Here is a 21,801-nt window from a genome sequence, read left to right on the forward strand (position 1 = left end):
GATGGTAAAACATCAAAAACATCTGGGCATCCCCTGGGCAGTGTCCTTGCAGATGGCCAATTCTTACACCAGAAGCGACTTGCAGTTTCTCAGGTCACTCCTGGTGCCAAAAAACCCCCAAACTCTTCGGTTTATCCACCTGAAAGGTTGAAGAGGCATAAATGAGTACAAGTTGGCATCATTACTCAAAATGTTAATTGGGAAATATGTTATAATGAGGTTATAAATACTGAGATGTCTCCAATAGACTTGTGCACGGATCCATAGCTGTTTTCGTTTGGCTTCTTTGGTTTTGCCGGATGGCTGTAATGGCAAGGGCTCAACCACCATGTTTTTTTCACCCAAAACGACCCACATGGCTGCCGGACACGGCTTCTTCCCTTCTATTTGGGAGCATGCGGCACATGCTTCCTTCACTCCGTTCCTCAAACCTAGGCTCCCTTGAAAGGAAGAAAGGGAGCCCAAGAAGGGTGCTTCCTTCACCGCATTGCTCAAACTTAGCCCCCTTCCACACAGCTGAATAAAATCCTACATTATCTGGTTTGAACTAGAACATACGGCAGTATGGACTCAGATATCCCAGTTCAAAGCAGATATTGTGGGATTTTCTGCCTTGATATGCTGGGTTATATGACTGTGTGAAAGGGCCCCCAGACTTCCATGAAAGGGAGAAAGAAAAAGGAGCCCAGGAAGGATGCTTCCTTAACCCCATTCCTCAAATCCAGGCCCCCTTGAAATGGAGAAAGGAAAGGATCCCACGAACTGAAAGGGGAGCCTTGTAAGTTCCTCATTGCCACCAATGGGACGGATCTTCCTGGATCTTTCAGCTGCCTAGCCAAAAACAGATTTTTCTATTATCTGATTTTCGGGAAGCTCCCAAAAACATTTCTGGATACCCAACAAAATTCGGATACTGAAAATGGATCACACTCCAGCCGAATTGCACATGCCTAGTCTCCAAATAATTTTAAACAAGAGGAGAGAAAGCATTTTCTCTGTAGAGCATGAAGTCAACCAATAAACCTTTTCAGTTATCTTGTATAGATTTGTTTAACCACACCTGCAAAATGCAGTTCCCAAGCATTCTTGAATGGGTATACCAGAAATAGAAAAAAGCAAGTGATTGATCAGGATGCAATCTAAACCTAATTATTTAACATGAGGTGTCATTTGTTAAGTGTCAGAGTCCTGTGAAAATACCAGCTTCATCCTAGCAGTGACGAATTGCACCAAAATCTCAGGAAAGCTTGATATACAGAACTCCCATTTCTTTCAGTAGTGTTTGCATGGCAGAAACCCCAATCATACATGTGACAGTTTTTAGCAGCTATATTCCTTATTTGTCATAAAACAGTCCGTCCGTCCCCCCTTCCAAACTTTCCTCTTTATAGGAATAACAAAATGTGAATAGTATAAAAAGACTATTTTTCTTTCCTGAAGAGATTTCAGACTTGAGCATGGAGATGTATGAGATCCTCGGAAAAGTGGGAGAGGGAAGTTATGGAACTGTAATGAAATGTAAACACAAGGAAACAGGACATATAGTTGCCATTAAGATATTTTATGAGAAGCCAGAAAAATCTGTCAACAAAATTGCAATGAGAGAGATAAAATTCCTAAAGGTTTGTATCTTTTATTGTCATTTTGAAAAACAGTGTCTTGCTAATGAATTAAAAAATAAGCATCGTTATTATAACTATTAATTATATAATTTTAATCAGAACTTATTGAACACACAGACTTATGCAAAATGGATTATGTTTGGGTTGGTTTGTTTTGCTAAAATACTTCTAAATTTACACTGCAATTTTTTAGAAATAAGCTGACATCTTGATCCTTAACACACATACATAAGAGTTAGGGCATATCTACACTGACTATTTAATGATTCCCATAGTATTGCATGTCTCCCATAGTAACCCCCCACCCCCACCCCGAGCAAAGCCAGATCCACCTCTGAACAATTCATGCTGTTGCTGTTGTTGCCACCACAATTCATGCCATTCCACACACATCTCTGCAGAGAATCCCCATTGCCTTCCAGCATCACTAACAAGGATGTGTTCCCTAATCGAGATATGCACACTGAGAGAAAAAAGAGGGTCTTATCTCTTTTTGTATGTGTGTATGAATATAAATTCCACTATTAAGCATGCCCTATAAGATATCAATATACAAATACAAAATTTACTAAAATATAAAAGACTAAAAAGTGATAAGACCATCATAAGCTTACCATCATAAGCCACCTTAGGTCCCAGTCTTTTGGAGGCAGAGGTGAGACTAATAAAGTGAGTGATCAATCGATTGAGACCTGTTTGCATGAATAATGGGCATAAATGAACAAAAGTGAATTGAATGGATTTTTTTTTTATTTTAATTGAAATGACATCCAGACAAACACATTCGGGATTTGCCTATGCATAAGATACAGGATGTAACCAGAAATTGTATTAAATATGATGAAAGATTCCAACATATAATTAGCAAACTACAGAACGATCATGCATGTACTTTTCTGTTTTAATATAAATAAAATTAATGTTAGTAATAAATACTTTTATTGAACAAATAGCATGCATATCAATAAAAATGATAATTTATTAATCACCTCAAAATATACTCAGTTTATTTATTAAAATTAGATAAATGGAATCCTCTGGACAGTATTGAGGAAGGAAAGAAAAACAGAATTCTTTATTTTGTCTTTTGTCAACAGCAATTTCGTCATGAAAACTTGGTCAATCTGATTGAAGTCTTCAGACAGAAAAAGAAAATTCACCTAGTGTTTGAATTTATTGACCATACAATTTTAGATGAGTTACAGCATTATTCTCATGGGCTTGATAACAGGAGACTGAAGAGATACCTGTATCAGATTCTTCGAGCAATAGACTATCTCCACAGCAACAATGTAAGTATCTATTTTTGGAAAATAATCAAACAATATTAATTTAATGTGACTAGTATCATTTGCACTTTATTTCTAAAAATCCTTGGATTTAAGGGTTTTATCAGGCTATTGTTTTAAAGCAGGCACCCCTGCTTTCATAGCATCAACTCCTCCTGCAGAATTCTGGGAAATATAGTTTAGGGCTAGGCCTTTGCAATTCTTAGCTAGAGGTCCTCACCTTCCTAACTACATTTCCCAGAATTCTGCATAAGGCAGAAGATGCTAAGAAAGCAGGGGTACCCTCTTTAATACATTAGTCTGATAAAGCCCCAAATCTCCAACCTTCCCACCCAAAGATAGGGATCCTGGGAAAGGAAAAGGCAGAGGGTTGGGAAATTGAGTTCTTTATTCAGACCCCATCTTCACTATCATATGGTCACTATGTTATATGGTCAGTGTAAACTCATGTAATGCAGTTCAGTATGAAACTACACTGACCATATACGAACATTATATGAGTCTACACTGACAGTTCAATGCAGTTTCAAACAGCATTGTGTGGCAGTGTAGATGGGGTCTCAGTTCTATATTTTTCCTTTCAGCTTCTAGAAACAAAGCTACAGTTAACTTATTCAGAAATGGATTGTTTCAAGTATGCTTCTTCTGTCCTGTACAAGTGCTTGGAAAACATCCTAGAATGATGATAACGATTCAAATAAACAGGTCCAGCTGTTAAAACAATTACTGGTAAATATAGTTTGCTTAAGGAGCCCCCGGTAGCACAGTGGGTTAAAGCGCTGAGCTGCTGAGCTTGTTGACCGAAAGGTTGCAGGTTCGATTCCGGGGAGCGGCATGAGCTTCCGCTGTCAGCCCTAGCTTCTGCCAGCCTCGCAGTTCGAAAATGTGCAAATGTGAGTCGATCAATAGGTACCGTTCCAGCGGGAAGGTAATGGCACTCCATGCAGTCATGCCGGCCACCTGACCAAGGAGGTGTCTATGGACAACACTGGCTCTTCGGCATAGAAATGGAGATGAGCACCACACCCCAGAGTCAGACATGAGTGGATTTAATGTCAGGGTACAATATTTACCTTTTTATAGTTTGCATGACTCTGATTTCTTCCACTGGTCAAATTGATACAGAACTGATATTCAGTGACAGCTTGTATGTAAAAAGCCCTTTTTTGCAATAGTGGGCATTTTTAGGTAAGGCTGGCAAAATTTCTATGCAAAATCCTGGATACCTGCTGCCAGTCAGCATTAACAAGACAGGGCTGGTACTGTATAAGACAACTTGCTATGTTGTCCTTGATTTTGTGCCAGGCATGAATCACAGCTCTGCTCAGTGACCTGGACCATGGCTTCAACCACCAGCAAGGTAATTTCCTTGACATTCTCAGAGTGGTGTGCTTTTTTCTCTCTCTTCTAAAAGCTTCTCCTGTCTGTTCACTTGCATGTTTGAAGGACAGAACTCGTGCCCTTGCTTTAACAAACCATTTGGGTTTTTAAATCAGTTTCCAATTTATTTTTCTTTTGCCAGGTAATTCACCGTGATATTAAACCTGAGAACATTCTAGTTTCACAGACTGGAATTACGAAACTTTGTGATTTTGGGTTTGCTCGAACCTTAGCAGCTCCTGGTGATGTTTATACTGATTATGTGGCAACACGGTGGTACAGAGCTCCAGAGCTGGTGCTAAAGGACACTACCTATGGGAAGTATGTATTTTTAAAATTATATTAAGAGCCTGTTCTGTATAGCACTATAGAAATTCTATTGTACTACATCATAAGTTACTTTAGTTAAAGGGTATTGTATTTACATAGAAACATTTTAAAAACAAATATGTACTATATAAATTTTGTCGTGGAGAGAGGGCACAGCAAAGAAACAATAGGTGGCGCCCTGACACACATTTCATCAGTACCTCTTGTTTAAATGGGAAAGAAGATTAATAAAATATCCAGCTCCAATAACTTGCATGAAGCTGTGCATATTCCCACTGATTTGGAGGAAAGTTATTAATGCTGTATTGGATTCAGTTACACAGACAAACAATTTACCTTTACAATATATGGAACCAAAACTTTAAAAAAGGAATTCCTGTTACTTGATGCATTAAAATTGAAATAGGTGTACTATTCAAAAATTGCAGCCTCATCTTAAACTTATGTTATATGCAGATTTTATTGATTTCAGTGGAGCAGATTTACATCATTCATACCTATTGCGTACTTTATTTTTCATAAAGAGCAATAAAGTTGTTTTCCTATGGCCAGCTGCAATGTCAGGTACAGGTTTTGGGAGAATTCTTGGGCCCTGTGTTTTAAGTAGACCATAAACCTTAGCCACTTTCAGCACAGGCTATGTCTCACTCTCTGCCCAAGTTTGCACTGCTCATTTACTTTCTATATAGCCGGTCTGCCTGAAAGAAAGAGAGAACAAGGCAAGTGAAAACTGCTACTCCTCTTTAGTCCTGCTAATGTTAGAACTACTGACAGCAGGTGAACAGGCAGCAAGAGGGAGGAGGAGAAAAAAGATTGTGGAGCTGTGATGTTGCACAGTGCATTCCCTCTAGATGTATTGTTGCTTTTAACAGGTATTTTATAATGCTAAGCTTCATACCTATACTAACTGACTGTAGAAGGCAAAATGAATAGGTTATTGGCAGAATACGTTCATGGGCTCTAAAACTGACAAATTCTTGGAAGAGATACTGGCCTGATTTGTATGTGCTTAAATAATTTATAATGTTAGTTTATATGAGTTTCATAAAATGAGCGCAATATATGCTAACACAGTTTAGGATAGAAATGGAAATGCTGCCAAGGTGCTATTCTTAATTTTTTTACTTCAAAGCAATCTTGTTGAACTTAGTGAATGTGTCTAGATTATAAAATTAGATTTCGTATCCTTGGCATTGGCTTAACTCTTCTTGCTTTTACATTTTCAAATTGTATATTCACAAGTCTTAGAATGTTTTTCTTTTAAAAAGATTTCGCTGAAATAAGACTTTCTTGTAGCCTCAGTCATTGTATTGTTGAGCACTTTGTTCATTTCCTGATCTTAGACCTGTGGACATCTGGGCTTTAGGTTGCATGATCATCGAGATGGCCACTGGTAACCCATACCTACCCAGCAGCTCTGACCTAGATCTTCTTCACAAAATTGTGACCAAAGTAGGTAAGTACTGCTGTGGATGATATTTCTGGAACCCATTGTTGTAAAATGTTAAGTCTATTGCAGCTCTGAATATTCATCTTTGTTGCAATGACCACAAGGCTCTCCAGCACCCCATTTTATCCTCACAGTAACCCTGTGAGATCAGTCAGGCTGACAGACTGACTTGCCATGCACAGCATTTTGTAGCTTCCAGGGGCTTAGAACCTGGTTCTCCAAAGCCTTTTGCTCTGCAGTGCGCAGTGTGCATGGTTGGTACTAAATGAAGTGTGCTTCAATATCCATCAATCCCAGTTTGTTATCACTAAAATAACTCTTATCTTGTGGCTGTGGTCATGCATAGTTTTGTGGAAAGGAATTAAAAATGTGTGGAACAATACTATTGGTATACTTATCAGTTATTATTGCTTCAGCAATAGCTATATTCACTGTTTTGTATAAATAAATTTATTAGGCCTTTTATGGTGTTCATATATATAGCTTTTGCAGCACATGCTTTTGCAAACCATGTTCTGTGACCTTTAATTAATAGATGCCCAGTCATTTCTACAGTTGCAAGTGGCAAGGAAAGGAATTTTTCCTACCTAGTTTTAAGGAATTTTTCCAACGTATATAGTTACAGAGATGAATGGTTAAATGTGTAGAAACTTTGTGGCCATATCATAATTAAGGCACAGACTTAGAAGGAAATTGATGCTTTCCAATGTACCAGTGACACAACTGTGAGGAAAACATATTTGATTGACTTGGATTGTAAAATGGGAATGCCAAAATGAGTGCCTGAGGTAGCATGATGAATTGTTAATTTTAGTGTAAATGGATGTATCTTATATCAACTTTCTGATATGTATGCACTTCTTGGATTTTCTTTTCTTTCTTTCAGGCAGTTTGACACCTCACCTTCAGAGTATTTTTATAAGGAGCCCAGTTTTTTCAGGGATGGTCCTTCCAGAAGTTCAGCACCCTAAAAGTGCAAGGAAAAAGTATCCTAAGCTCAATGCACTTCTTGCAGATATGGTTCATGTATGTCAGAAGAGGTCTGAGTATCAAGCTTACTGATAATAATTATTTGTAGCTTGGCATAGTTTGTGTGTATAATTTGAAAATCACAAAATCAGAAAATCTAATTATTTTGTGCTCCATCACCATTTTCATGTTCAAAGAAAAGAGACTATTGGGTCTTTCACACTACATTGTTTATAGCACTATCATTCTACTTTAACTGCCATAGATTCCTGGGATTTGTAATTTGGGGAAGGGCCAGAGAGTTCTTGAACCTCACTAAACTTGAAGTGGAATAGTAGTGTTAAAATTGTTAAAAGTGTGGCAAGGAGCTGTATTGATTATTACATCTATCTGCCCAGCCACGTATTTCAAAAATTCATAGTAGGACTATGAGCTTTAAAAAAATTTCTGAATGATGTTGAGTTTCCAATTTCTGTCATGGTTTAAAAGAAAAATTGGAAACCATGCCAAACATTCAATATCGCAAGAAGAATTACGCTTTTTATTTACTTGAAAATGTGTCATTTTAAATTAGTGGCATCATTTTTCTATACTGAATGACCAGTTTAAATATTGAGGTGGTTGAATCAAAATATTTTGATTATCCTCACTGGTTTCAAGATGCAGTCAGTGTGAATTAAATTTTCTTAAAAAGCTTTAAAAGTTTCATGGCCTTTTCTGCTATCTTCCAATCTGACCAAATGAAAAAGACTGCTGCCACTGCCAGAAGCAGAGAGGGAGGAGGCCAGTAAGGAGAGGGAGCAGCCTTTCAAGGCTGGCTACTCCAAACAGTGTGGCAGGGTGTACTCTTTGCCTGGCTGTGTTGGTATGACCTGTGAGATGGTATAGAGGAAAAAGGGTTATTTGTCTGCATGATTGAGGCTGGCCCAAGTAGAGCAACTGTTTGGAGAGAAGAGATGTGGAAAGAGGAGTAACCATGAGAGATAGGAGTCCCCTTTTATGTTAGTTTGGATGTAGAGTGGCATGACATGTCCTAATCATGACACAACTCTGATGGTGCACTGCACTCTTTGTTTTGAGGAGGCAGCATGTCTGATATCATTTTTCTAATTGAATTGACCAGGAAATGGTGCTAGGAAATGGTGGGCAGTGCAAAGAGGGCCAACCTTCAAATTTGTGTTCAATTCTTTTACAGATTTTAAAAAGCAGCATTTTAATGTTACTTGGTGATAAAATCTGAAGCTAGGAAAATGTAATTGGCTAAAGAATAATAAACCGTTTCCCCCCATGATAGCATCTAATTTCAGCATGCAGGTTTTCCTGACTATGTTTTCCTGACTATGTTATCCTGAATAAATTGCTTTCAGGGGAAACTTGTCATTAGAATCTAATTTCAGGCAGAGAAAAAAATGCCATTTTTAAAACGCTAGATAAAACTGAGATGTAAGAATGCCATTCAGTGGCCATTAATCATTTTGAGGGATCTGTTAAATTAGAAATAGTTTATCATATGCATCAACCCTGCAGGCAGGCAGGGTTGACTACTACACCAGCAATAAAATTGTGACTAAATTTGCATATGTAAATTCACTGTGTTCCTAGTGAGTTCTTAACATTTGCCTTGAAAGTTTATTATAAAGTGCAAATATCCTATGTTGCAGTTAAAGTGGCACTGTACCTCACTTGGAGTGAAACACAACCAATACTATTCCCTAGTGATACAATCCTCATTCTATGCCAACACATATAGTTATCCCTGCGCTACCCCCAGACTCCTTTTTCTTGACATCATCTCTGTAATCATGATCAAGGCTGCTCCAGTAGATTTGGGTTGCTGCATCAGCATATTTTCTCTGCCTATGCCTGCTTTTTCTCATTGGCAACATTGCTCAGAGCAGCACTACAGCAAGGTTCACAACTGCTGTGATTGTGCCACAGGGCTGTGGAGTATCTTGGCTCCAGAGTTGGACTGGGGTTTGCTCTAACTCTGCTGTTTGCACTCTCACTGGAAGGTTCTGTCTCAATTGTGAATCGTGCTCCATTAGCCAAGCTTAGATTAATCAAAATGAAAACAATGTAATAATGTTGTTTGTTCATGGCAGATTAACCAGTGTCTTTCTATGTAATGTTTTCATTATAAAAAGATATTTCCTATTTGTTTTTTATTGAATGTGTTCTTGAAGAATTTCTTTTATAAACACGCTTTCAGGCAGAGTGTCAATATCTGAGCTTGAAATTTGAATGAGGAGTCATGAATGTGTTAAAGAAGGTTCCATGACAAATTATTAATGGCAACTGCAATGCCTGGCACCCTTGTAATGTGTATTGCACTGCTATCTTTCATACTCAAACAAAGGTCTAAAGTACTTGATTCAGCAAGAAGTAATGAGCCTTGCAGTAATGAAGTGTCCTTACTAACTATAATTTCTTTAACATCAGTAGGCTTAGTTTCAAGGAAATTAAGACTAATTCATTCAGTGAAAAGTCTATGAAGCCAGGGTTTCTGTAAGTGACAGAATGAGGACCATCCTATTTCGCGGCTAACGCTTGCCTCTGGTACCCTTCATCTACCGAAGTGTCCATTTCCATCCATGTGGTCCCCCACCCTCCTATGCTTACTGTCTCTGTCACTATTATCTGGTGGAAGGGGCAGGGGAGGTAGTGGGCTGGAACCTGTGGGAAACAATGAGGGGAGGAGGGGGATGAAGAAGGCCAGCACAATTGGCAAGATAAAACGCCAACATCCCAAACAGCTGGTGAAAGTGTGATTAAGACCCTAGCCAGAAATAGCGGCATGGAGGAGGGGAGGTGTTCCACTAGCCGAGGGGCCCCCATAGAGTTCGTGGTGGGAAGGAGGAGATGCGGGAAAAGGAGACCTCAAATTCGGCCAAATTCGGACCACTTATCTATAATCAAAATTCCAAATCGGTCTCCTAAGGTAAATTGGTGTAACCAGGTGAGCGGACCCTCCGGTCTGAAGGTGGTGCTGTTGAACGCCAGATCTGTCAACGGAAAAACGACCTGGATCCAGGACTTAATCCTGGACGAACGGGCAGATCTGGCGTGCATCACGGAGACCTGGTTGGGTGAAGCTGGAGGAGTAAATCTGACCCAGCTTTGTCCTCCGGGTTTCTCCGTGCAGCACCAACCTAGATCCGGAGGGCGGGGAGGCGGGGTCGCAGTGGTCTATAGGGACTCCATCCATCTGACCAGGTGCCCCATCCCGCAGACCGCAAATTTCGAAAGCGTCTACCTGAGGGTGGGTGACCGGGACAGTATAGGGATTCTAGTAGTGTACCGTCCACCTCGCTGCACTACAGTCTCCCTACCTGAGCTAGCGGGGGTGGTCTCGAGCCTGGCATTGAAGTCTCAACGGCTTCTTGTGCTGGGAGACTTCAACGTCCATGCCGAGACGACCCTCACAGGCGCGGCTCAGGACTTCATGTCTGCCATGGCAACCATGGGGCTGTCCCAACAAATATCTGGCCCCACCCACTGTGCTGGACACACATTGGATTTGGTTTTCTGTCAGGGATGGGAACAGGGTGGCGGTGTGGAGGAGTTGTCCATCTCTCCGTTGCCATGGACCGACCACTTCCTGATCAGATTTAGGCTCACTGCGCCCCCTAACCTCTGCAAAGGTGGAGGACCCATTAAGATGGTCCGCCCCAGGAGACTGATGGATCCGAATGGCTTCCTGACGGCTCTTGGGGATTTTCCCGCCACCTCGGTAGGTGACCATGTCGAAGCCTTGGTGGCTCTCTGGAATGGGGAGATGACCAGGGCTATTGACATGATTGCTCCGGAACGTCCCCTCTCAAGTAGCCGAGCTAAACCAGCCCCTTGGTTTACTGAGGAGCTGGCAGCTATGAAGCGAAGGAAGAGGGAACTAGAGAGCGTGTGGCGTTCGGAACCGAGCGAGTCAAACCGAGCACGGTTTGTGTCCTTTCTTAGGGCATATGCCGCGGCAATAAAGACCGCAAAGAAAACTTTCTTTGCGGCCACTATTGCGTCTGCAAAGAACCGTCCGGCGGAGCTGTTTCGGATTGTCAGAGGTCTTTTAACTCCCGCCTCTGCAGGTGGGAGCCCTGACAATTCGGTCGCGCGCTGTGAAGCATTTGCTCGGTTCTTCGCAGACAAAGTCGCCTTGATCCGTTCTGGGCTGGACGCCGCGTTAGATGCAGACTCTGTGGATGTAACGAGAGCACCTGCTTGTCCTATTTTGTTGGATTCTTTTCAGTTTGTGAAACCCGAGGATGTGGACAAGATACTTGGAGGAATGAGGCCCACCACGTCCATCCTAGACCCCTGCCCATCCTGGCTTCTGAGAGAGGCCAGAGGGGGATTGGCAGAGTGGGTAACAGTGGTGGTGAATGCCTCCCTTCGGGAAGGCAAGATTCCAGCGAGCCTAAAACAGGCTATTATAAAGCCGCTGTTGAAGAAGCCATCACTGGACCCCACTAAATTGGACAACTTTCGGCCTGTTTCCAATCTCCCCTTTTTGGGCAAAGTCATGGAAAGCGTGGTGGCCTCACAACTCCAGGTATTCTTGAGAGACACGGATTATCTGGATCCGGCACAGTCTGGTTTCAGACCGGGGCATGGTACCGAGACGGTCTTGGTCGCCTTAGTGGATGATCTGCGCCGGGAGCTAGACAGGGGGAGTGTGTCCCTGTTGGTGCTCCTGGACCTCTCAGCGGCCTTCGATACCGTCGACCACGGTATCCTTCTGGGGCGCCTTGCGGAAATGGGTCTTGGAGGCATTGCTTTGCGGTGGCTCCGGTCATTTCTGGAGGGTCGCACCCAGAAGGTGTCATTGGGGGACTCCTGTTCCGCACCACAACCTTTGACTTGTGGGGTGCCACAGGGTTCCATACTGTCCCCCATGCTGTTTAACATCTACATGAAGCCGCTGGGTGAGATCATCCGGAGTTTTGGGGTGCGGTGTCATCTGTACGCAGATGATGTCCAACTCTGTCACTCCTTCCCACCTGCTACTAAGGAGGCTGTCGAGGTCCTGAACCGGTGCCTGGCCGCTGTAACGGTCTGGATGAGGGCGAACAAACTGAAACTAAATCCAGACAAGACAGAGGTACTCCTGGTCAGTCGCAAGGCCGAACGGGATATAGGGTTACAGCCTGTGCTGGACGGGGTCGCACTCCCCTTGAAGGCGCAGGTTCGCAGCTTGGGTGTGACCCTGGACTCATCGTTGAGCCTGGATCCCCAGGTTTCAGCGGTGACCAGGGGAGCATTTGCACAGCTTAGGCTCGTGCGCCAGCTGCGCCCGTATCTCGGGAAGTCTGACTTGGCCACGGTGGTACACGCTCTTGTCACATCCTGCCTGGATTACTGCAATGCTCTCTACGTGGGGCTGCCCTTGAAGACGGCCCGGAAGCTTCAGCTGGTCCAGCGTGCGGCAGCCATGTTACTAACTGGAGCGGGTAGCAGGGAGCACACAACGCCCTTGTTGTCCCAGCTTCACTGGCTGCCGATTTGCTACCGGACCCAATTCAAGGTGCTGGTCTTGGCCTACAAAGCCCTAAACGGTTCCGGCCCAAAATACCTTTCTGACCGCATCTTGGCCTACGAGCCCACGAGGACCTTGAGATCGTCTGGGGAGGCCCTTCTCTCGATCCCGCCTGCATCACAGGCACGGCTGGCGGGGACGAGGGAGAGGGCCTTCTCGGTGGTGGCCCCCCGGCTGTGGAACACTCTCCCGGCACACATCAGACAGGCGCCCTCCCTCATGTCCTTTCGAAAAAGCCTTAAGACCTGGCTGTTCGAGAGGGCATTTAATTAAGTGCTAAGCAACAACATTACGGTAATGAGAACTGGAATGGTATAAGGAAAATGAGACTGGCTATGATTCTACTAAGAGACGAAGCGGATTTTTATGTAGTTTGTATTTGTTGTATAGTCATGTTGTTGATACTGGCCTCTGTAACTGTCTTTTTATGTGTACTGTACACCGCCATGAGTCGCCCGTAAGGGCTGAGAATGGCGGTCAATAAGTGCATCTAATAATAATAATAATAATAATAATAATGATAGTATTCACAAACCAGTATTATGCTGGCCAAAAAGTGGAGATGTGGTGATAACATCCGATTGTTCTCTGCACAGTTCTGTCATACGTTTAAACTTCATCAGCAAGACACACAGAAATCATTTTGTGCTTAGAAACTCACAAGCAGTTTTGATTATTGAAACCTTTTTTTTTCTTTTTTTTCTTTTGTAAATGCATTGAACGGAGTCCCAGAATATACTTTCACTAAAAATATTCAGGCATTTTTTTAAAAAGAACTAAAAATGCAATAATATCATCTTGCCAACTGTCTCTTGGCTAATCAGAAGTTAACTTATAATGCCCAGAAATATTGTTTCTTGATAAATATAAACCAACTATTTGATAGATAGCACTGCTTTAGACATATTTTTGCATGCTTGCCATTTTCTAGACAGATGGAAACTATGGAGCAGAGTTACATGTTGTTACTACCCCTGGTTCCACTGGATGATTGAAGATGATGGTAGTTATGGTCCAACTCATCTGTAGGCTAGCAGAGTGGAGAAGGATGAGTTGAACTGCCATTAGTAACACGTGTTGTCTGATAAGTGCCCATATCAGTCCACATTCTATACAAATCCTCTTTAAAAGGAATTTGAGCCCTATCAATAGCTATGTTGTTCATTATTTGAAGACAATAACAAAATAAAAATGTGCATTTAAAAATAATAATGGGAAATAAGTAAAAGCTGGCAGCAATTAATTCACCAATAGGTATTTATGTAACCATCCAGAGATATTTTATAGTACATATTTGATTACACCCATTTCCCTGTCACAAATTATTATATATCATTTTTTTAAAAAAAAACTGCCTTCTAAAATAATCATTCCATTATTTTCTAGGCTTGTTTACAAATGGATCCTGCAGATAGGATGTCATCTGCTGATTTACTACAGCATGAATATTTCACTAGAGATGGTTTTGTTGAAAAGTAAGCAATTTGAGCTGAGGTTTTCAATTTTGCTTTGAAGCCTTTCAGAATAAGTGGCCTTTTGCATGACAAATGGGGGCATTTACAGCTAGCTTGCTGATGCAGCAAGTGGAGGATCAAAATATCCTAGCTACAGTAGTCGAAACACTATATTTTCTTGTTCTCATATCACAGTGTAATTTCTAGAAAATCTGCTTGTCATACTAGGTTTCAGACGGAAAAGTCTTCATTTCAAATGCAGTAATGTGTGATTGTATTTGTCCAAATGTTGCAGACATTTGGCCACATGTCTGTGATTTTAGTGATGATGATTCATTCATTGAATGAATGAATGAATGAATACAGTGAATGAATTAACGAGTGATTTCTCCATGTATGATCCAGGAAAACTTTTCAGACATAAAGAAAATGCTTCCACAATACTGTGACAATATCCAAAGGTTCAGACATTTTATTTATGGAAACATAGATGCACACTGAATTTCATGGGGCAGCAAACTTGGAGAGAGGAAAGAATGGAGTTGTCTGAGTTCCTCAGCAAGCAGAAGAAACATATGTTTTAGCTTACTCTGGTTTCCCCCGCCCCTTTTGTCCACACTGTGCTCAAATGGAGGGCATCTAAACTACCTAGAAGTTTCTAAGTTGGGAAATCTTAAAATTAGTGTCTGCTGTTTGCAGTTAGGAATTAGGCAAGGGAAAAGAAGCCATTTATAACAACCCCCAGCTCAAACTATTAAATTTTGAAACTAGTTGCCATTATAATGTCAGAATTTGGAAAGTGCGTGAGATACTATTAATAGATGCTAAAACTAGTTGGATCAGTTACTTTTAGCTACTCCTTCAAAATTTGAATTCTACAAATTGCCAACTTGTGGTAGAAAATTGTTCACATTATCATCTGCTTTGCACTCACAGTACGGCACAAAATATAAGTTTGTATTTGAACTACATGGTACTAATTTTTACCATTTAGTAGGCTTACAATGCCATAATATTAAACATTGTAGTTATATCTTAAAAGGAATGGTTACTCTATGTGTGTCTATTTACTTATTGCATTTTTAATTGTCCACAAACCAGAGTTCTCTGGACAATGTAGAGTATATTAAAAATATAAGATACTATGGTATAACAGTAATGCAACAATAAAACAATTTTGAGAAGCAAGAGTACATAAAATCAAATTAAGACCAATAGCAGAGAGTAAAAACATTAGACCATATAAAGCCAGGTCAAATTGGGAACAATAATCTAAATCACTGAAAATATTTCTTAAAATATCTGAAGGATTAATAAGCTCTACCTTTCACCAAAATAACTCTATACATGTGCTGGTAAGCTTTTTTAAAGAAGCCATTCCACAGAGGGATTTCCACTGCTGAAAAGACTCTCTCTTTTTGTAGTTAACTTACTCCATTTTACATGAGATAGGCACATAGTGGAGAGCCTTCAACAGTGGTATTTACATACAGGTGTTAAATTGAAATCATAATGTAACGGTACCATATCATTATTTAAAATGAAAATTTATTGTAAGCAACCAGCTATTTTGTAATTAGTTCTGACAGTACATCATCATCATAGACTATCTCTCTTGGCCAAGCATGATTGCCATCCAAGTGTAGAGTCTGGCGCTGGGTCCATAAGTGACTGTAGAGATCTACTCTGGATCCACATGTTCTTTCACAGTGAGAACATTGATTTCCAGATGGAAGGCGGTCCTGACAAGGATTGGCTTGACAAGCCTTCTTCTTGACACATTTCTCCCTTTCACTCTCCATTCATACCTCTTCAAGATTCACAGCACTGTTGGTAACAGCTCATCTCAGGTTGGGCAGGGATTATTGGACCCACTCCCATCTGCCCTAGCTAACATAGGAAATGGTGGGAGAGGCTAAGAGGAAATGGTGGGCGAGCATTACAAGTGCTGCACTTTGTCCACTCTGATCTGAAGACTGCCATGCTCACTGTTTAGCTCTTCTCCCTATCCACATGTGGATATCGGACATTGCACAGAACGTGCACATGTTGTGGGCATCTTATGGCGGCTTTTTGGGAATGGGGATTGTCTGCAGGCACCAAATTCTGTTTGATTATTTGTTTTGGGTAGGTTGAAAGAAAACCCAGAAAGGTGATTGGTTTGTGGAAACGTTGTTGTTGTTGTTGTTGTTGTTGTTGTTGTTGTTGTTTTTAACTAAATAATGTACTAAATGTGTAGGTTGGGTTTCTCTGATAAACAATAAGCATGCACTCATGATTCATATTCAGCAATTTTTTTTGCAAATCTAGCTAGATACTTGTTTTTTCCCTCTCAAATCTTTAATGTTTTATACTGTGACAAGAAGAAATCTTTGATCTTTGTGATAGACTAAATAGTGAATTACATAGTTTATTGTGAATGAAACATAACTTGGAAGTTGGAATGTATTTCCCAGTGAGAAATAAGCATTTTGTATGCAATATCATACAATTGCAAACAAAATATTTTGCAAAGCCTTGAGTTGAAGGTCATAATTGAAATGTAGGACGAATGTATTGTGATTGGCAACCTTTGTAGTTCTGCTAAATATAGTTTTCTTATGACAGGAACTGAAGCTGAAAAAAGGGTACTATCAGGTATTAGCCACAAAGCTTTTCCCTATATAATCCCCTTTCTGCTTTGTAGTGTATATATTGTTCACTATACAATAAATAATGATTTTGAGGGAGGAGAGAGTTGATACAGGGACAGTGATCTTTGGTTTTTGATGTAATTCTGCTTCTCATTATCAGATTCTTACCAGAGCTGAAAAGCAAATTACTACAAGAAGCAAAGCAGAATTTTCTGTCAAAATTCAGAGACAATAATAAAGAGCTTGAGCAAATCAAGGATGAAAAGAGAACAGTTCATATTAATATTCCTCAAAATGGCTCAATTGTTGTAAAGGTAAGCATAATAACTGTTTTAGACTGTTTGGTGATATATATATAGAATAAACATTATGATTGTAACAAGCCAAATTGAGTAAAACTATTATTATTTGTCATGACTTCCTTGTCTGTACAAACAATATATGAAACATTTATTTCTACATACATTAGGCCTTTGATTCAACACCTATAAGTAAGCAGCCACATTGTCTAGTGATTTAGAGCTTGTGTTTAGGTGCTGTAAATTATCCAATGAGTTTTCTTAGAAATAAACCACATGTTCAAAATGTGCATTTTCAGAATAGAGTAACGGCTTAATCAAACTTGCTGTTAGCTGTTTTCTGAAATTATTCAAGTTTTCAGTGGATCTCTACCTGTATCAAGTATATCTCTACTATTGCATTTGCCTGGGTAAGATTTTCCATATTTATTGTAGTGGTACTTCGGTGCAGGACAGGAGCTATTCAATGCACCTATGTTACACAAGTGAGCTTCATTGTACATATGGGACCTCTTGCCCATGTAAACATTTCCATTGTACACTTCCAAGGCTACTCTGCAGGCCCATATATGTACAGATGTAACTGTGCCAGGAGTGGGGCTCCATGGAACTCTGAGCAAAAGCAATGTATTTCAAATGGGAGAGTTGCTTGTTTTTTAATGCAGTGTAGTTGCTTTGACAATCCTGGGGTAGGTATACCTTAAAAGAGATTATGCTGTTTTATTTCAGTTGGAAAACAAGCCTTGTAAAGACTGAAGCTGCACTTTCTCTTGCCACTAGGAATCAGGTTAAAGAGGTTAATGTAAAAGGAACATCCTTGTAATATACTTAGATACAGCTAGGGCTATGCATTGTGAGACTTCATAATTCTTCAATGCAAGCATAGACTTAAGTATGAGATGTAGAATTTACAGTCCTGAGAACTGTGCATATTCACATCCACACACAACTTTAAGCTTGGGTCTGTTTGGAAATCAAGTTTAAAATGTGTTGGCTGTGCTTGGGTATATTTAGAGAAGGTTTTGATATGGGACGGAAATATATTGTTAAAAGCCTGCCTGAATAGAAAGGTTTTAGCCTGCCACCGGAAGGACAGCAGGGAGGGGGCCATTCTGGCTTCCCTGGGAAGGGAGTTCCAGAGTATCGGGGCAGCCACAGAGAAAGTCCGTTCTCTCGTTCTCACCAACTGAGTTGGGGTGGAGGTGGGATGGAGAGAAGGGCCTCTCCTGAAGATCTCAGGGCCAAAAAGGGGATACAGTCGGCCAAATAGCCTGGACCTGAACTGTCTAGGGCTTTAAAGGTCATAACTAGCACTTTGAATTGTGCCTGGAAACAGACTGGCAGCCAATGGAGCTACTGCAGGAGAGAAATTGTCCTCTCCCTGTAGCTAGCCTCAGTTAGCAACCTGGCTGCAGCTCTTTGGACCAGCTGAAGCTTCCAAACACTTCAGAGGCTACCCCTGTATCTGCTGAACTAGACTCGAGTCTGTGAAAACCTTATGCCATACTGATCTTGTTAGCCATTCAGTTGCCATAAGAAAACTTGTTTCTAGTTTGTGTTTCTGTAAAGATAAAGGTACCAGAATATTTGAGTTGGTAGCCAGGAACTAGATATCATACGGCATAAATTTGACACATAAAAAGAAACCATTATATATCCTTTTGTCAATGTGCTATTCTCTGGGTGGTGCACATCCCATCCACATCAGATGGATTATTTCCTACACTATAACCTAGTAGACTGGTAGGTTCACTTGTAGTTGGAAAACTAGCATATCTAAGGGAGAGTATAATGAGATTCCCTACTGAAGATGTCAAAGAAAAGCTAGGGAAGTCAGGGAAGAGCTTAGTGCAAATACAGAAAGCCAGCTTCTATAGACTCTGCTGGATCTGGGGGAAGGGGGGAGGAGGGAGAGGAGAGCCATAAATAAATAAAGATTGCTTTTAAAAGATATATATATATATATATATATATATATATATATATATATGGCAGACATCCAATTCCAATTCTATTTTTATTGGGGCCAAAAATATTTTCCTATGGGCAGGCTTTTGCTTTATTTGTAGGATCTGACAGGCATTGAATAGAGAGAAGTGATCATGGTTGATGTGCATTACTTGTTCCAGGAAATGGAAAAGGACAAAAAAACAAAGGAGATAAAAGTCAAAGGTATCAAGATGAAAGGGGGGAAATCAGAAATTTCAGAGCTTAAAAGGAATGAGCAAGAAGACGCACCCTCGCAATGGGTTACTCTGTCTCAGAATACTTTAAACCTTCCTCATGAGAACAAATCCACCGTCAATGATGGTGCTGCCCCGGCAACCGTTGGGACTGATGCTGGGGGGATAAAGGAGGATCCTCCACAAACACCGTCTATGACAATGCCCCGCATCCACCCAAACTGTAGAAATATTACTACGAATTTCAGTTCACACTTTGTGTGTCCTAATTCAAGGTATGTACTGTAGATCCGAATGTTCATTTTGATATTAAGTAACATTAAAGAGCAGAGCACTTTAGCCAGGGGTCCTCAAACTAAGGCCCCAGGGCCAGATATGGCCCTCTGATGTCATTTACCTGGCCCTCGCTCAGGGTCAACCTAAGTCTGAAACAACTTGAAAGCACACAACAACAACAACAACAACAACAACAATCCTATCTCGTTAGCCAAAAGCAGGCCCACACTTCCCACTGAAATACTAATAAGTTTATATTTGTTAATATTGTTCATCATTTTAATTATTGCATTGTTTTTATGCGACTTTTTCACTACAAATAAGATATGTGCAGTGTGCATAGGAATCCATTATTATTTTTTTCAAATTATAATCCGGCCCTCCAACAGTTTGAGGGACTGTGACCTGACCCTCTGTTAAAAAAGTTTGTGGACCCCTGACTTTAGCTCTGGGTGGGTTCTTACTGAAGAACTCAACATCACATGAGCACAATTATAACACCAAGGTAACATGCTCTTTTTTATATTTAAAGTTAACTTTAGAAACAAAGTACTCTGTTCTAATTTGATGATGGATGTATTGCATAATTGTACTGTCTATTTATCAGACTTCCCGAAAAAGCAAAAAAAAGACGCAGTCCCTGGCCAACTGTTGGACAAGTAGGTCCAAATAACCGCCAGGAAGATGGAACTATAGCTCAAGTAAGTATAAAATGAGTCTTTTAAATGACACATTTAGAGTTTGTAGTCATGGCATTGTAGCATCAGATATTTGTTCAAATACTCAGTTATGTTTATTAGAAGTGGGTGGCACTAATATCATGCTGATGCCTTTTATATACATTTAGTATGTCTTGTTCATCACAAATAGCAAGATCCCATGCTATCAGATACAATGTGAGGCAACCCAAGTAGTAAACATTATATTTCCCATAGAACAATTTGCAGAAGTTTTGATATTTCTTAAAAATGATAGACACAATTTAAATAAATAAGGAAAAATACCAACAGCAGAAAAATGAAGGCTTATAAAGTTCATTTAGGCAGTTGTTTGAATTGTAATTATGGGTCTGTAGTGCATGTAAAATGCTGTGCTTTTTAAAAATTGAAACTATATTTTACATATGCTTTAAGTGTTTTTAATTGTTTTTAATATTAATATTTAATTCTTTTTAGCATTTGTAAATTTATTTTAGTTGGATCTTTTACATTTATTAGAAAGCTGCCTTGAAGTCTTCAAAAGTTTTAGTAAGATGTGTTAAGATCAGAATTAATTACTGTAGATAAAGGCAGAGTAAAATTGTAACCATAGCACAGATGTTATCTTGAAAACATAATGATTCCATTTTTAGAATCAAATGGAGAAAGTCTCCCTGTATGAAAGAGCTGCTCAGATTGATCAAATGGTCAACATAAACAGAAAAAAACGGAACATTTCAAGATGTGAGAAGAGAGACATTCACTTCCCAGAACTGGCAACAACAGGGCAACAGAAAGAATTGAAAGGAATGGAAAGTATGTTGTTACCTTCTAGATACCTTTTTATATCACACAGTAAGGGCATGAACTTTAAGAGATAATCTGAAATTATGATTAAATACCAGTGTGTAGGATTCATAGAAAAGATTCCAAAATAGCCTGATACCATTTGATGACTCAGCTGAAACAGGATTCTTCCTTTCAAACCAGTGGTTGCATAGAAATGAAGCTTAAAAAGTGCAGGTTTTCTCAGTGTGTGGGAGCAGGGAAGAGACATGGTTTCACATTGCAATCAGAGAACACAGTTCCCATGATGTGCCAGTTATTTCCGTCTGCATCTTTCTTTCTGACAAGCTGACTTGTATTTTAAATATTGTTTGAATACTGCTTGTGCTTGTAAGTAGCACCCCACTCCTTTTGTAATAGAAAGGTTTTAAAAAGGGGGCAGTCTCCTCCCCCCTCCCCCACAGCTCTTTTAAAATTAGCACATCCCAGACTGCTTTTTATGTAAAAGTTTTTAAATATATTTTTTAAAAATATACAGTCATGGATGTCCTACCTATCGCATATCTTAGCCCTAAAGATAATGTGCTTTAATTTGTGACTTGGTAAAATTTGTAACAGAGTCACCTCTGAGATGTCCAAAAGTATAGTAAATTGCCTTGATGAAATTTCTTTGGTTGGAGATTTTTAAGCAGACGTTGGATAGCCCCACCTTCCAATTTGCTTTAGCCTGAATTCCGGCACAGGAAAGCATTGGACTAGATGGTTCTTAAGATAATTTCCAGTTCTGCAGTTCTGACTTCCATATCATATCTGGAAAATTTCCTTAGTTTCTAATCTAGGCTACCATGTAGATTGAAGGGAAATGATAGTCTAAAGGTGCCTCGGAACTCCAGATCTAATTATGC

General features: G+C 40.2%; 1 protein-coding gene across 1 annotated transcript in view; it reads left to right on the forward strand.

Annotated features, from left to right (window-relative positions):
- The first annotated feature begins 1,442 nt into the window (after nt 1–1,442).
- The window catches only part of PPP2CA (protein phosphatase 2 catalytic subunit alpha), a 66,327-nt gene continuing 45,968 nt past the window's right edge, over nt 1,443–21,801 (forward strand). Inside the window, exons 1-10 of the mRNA XM_060765280.2 lie at nt 1,443–1,622; nt 2,720–2,914; nt 4,434–4,612; nt 5,965–6,077; nt 6,958–7,097; nt 13,954–14,042; nt 16,815–16,968; nt 19,083–19,411; nt 20,020–20,113; nt 20,764–20,926. Of these exons, the coding sequence (XP_060621263.2) occupies nt 1,458–1,622; nt 2,720–2,914; nt 4,434–4,612; nt 5,965–6,077; nt 6,958–7,097; nt 13,954–14,042; nt 16,815–16,968; nt 19,083–19,411; nt 20,020–20,113; nt 20,764–20,926 (1,621 nt within the window). The 5' untranslated portion in view covers nt 1,443–1,457. The remainder of the gene's footprint in view (nt 1,623–2,719; nt 2,915–4,433; nt 4,613–5,964; nt 6,078–6,957; nt 7,098–13,953; nt 14,043–16,814; nt 16,969–19,082; nt 19,412–20,019; nt 20,114–20,763; nt 20,927–21,801) is intronic.

This window comes from Anolis sagrei, chromosome 2 (assembly GCF_037176765.1).
Source record: "Anolis sagrei isolate rAnoSag1 chromosome 2, rAnoSag1.mat, whole genome shotgun sequence".
NCBI lineage: Eukaryota > Metazoa > Chordata > Lepidosauria > Squamata > Dactyloidae > Anolis > Anolis sagrei.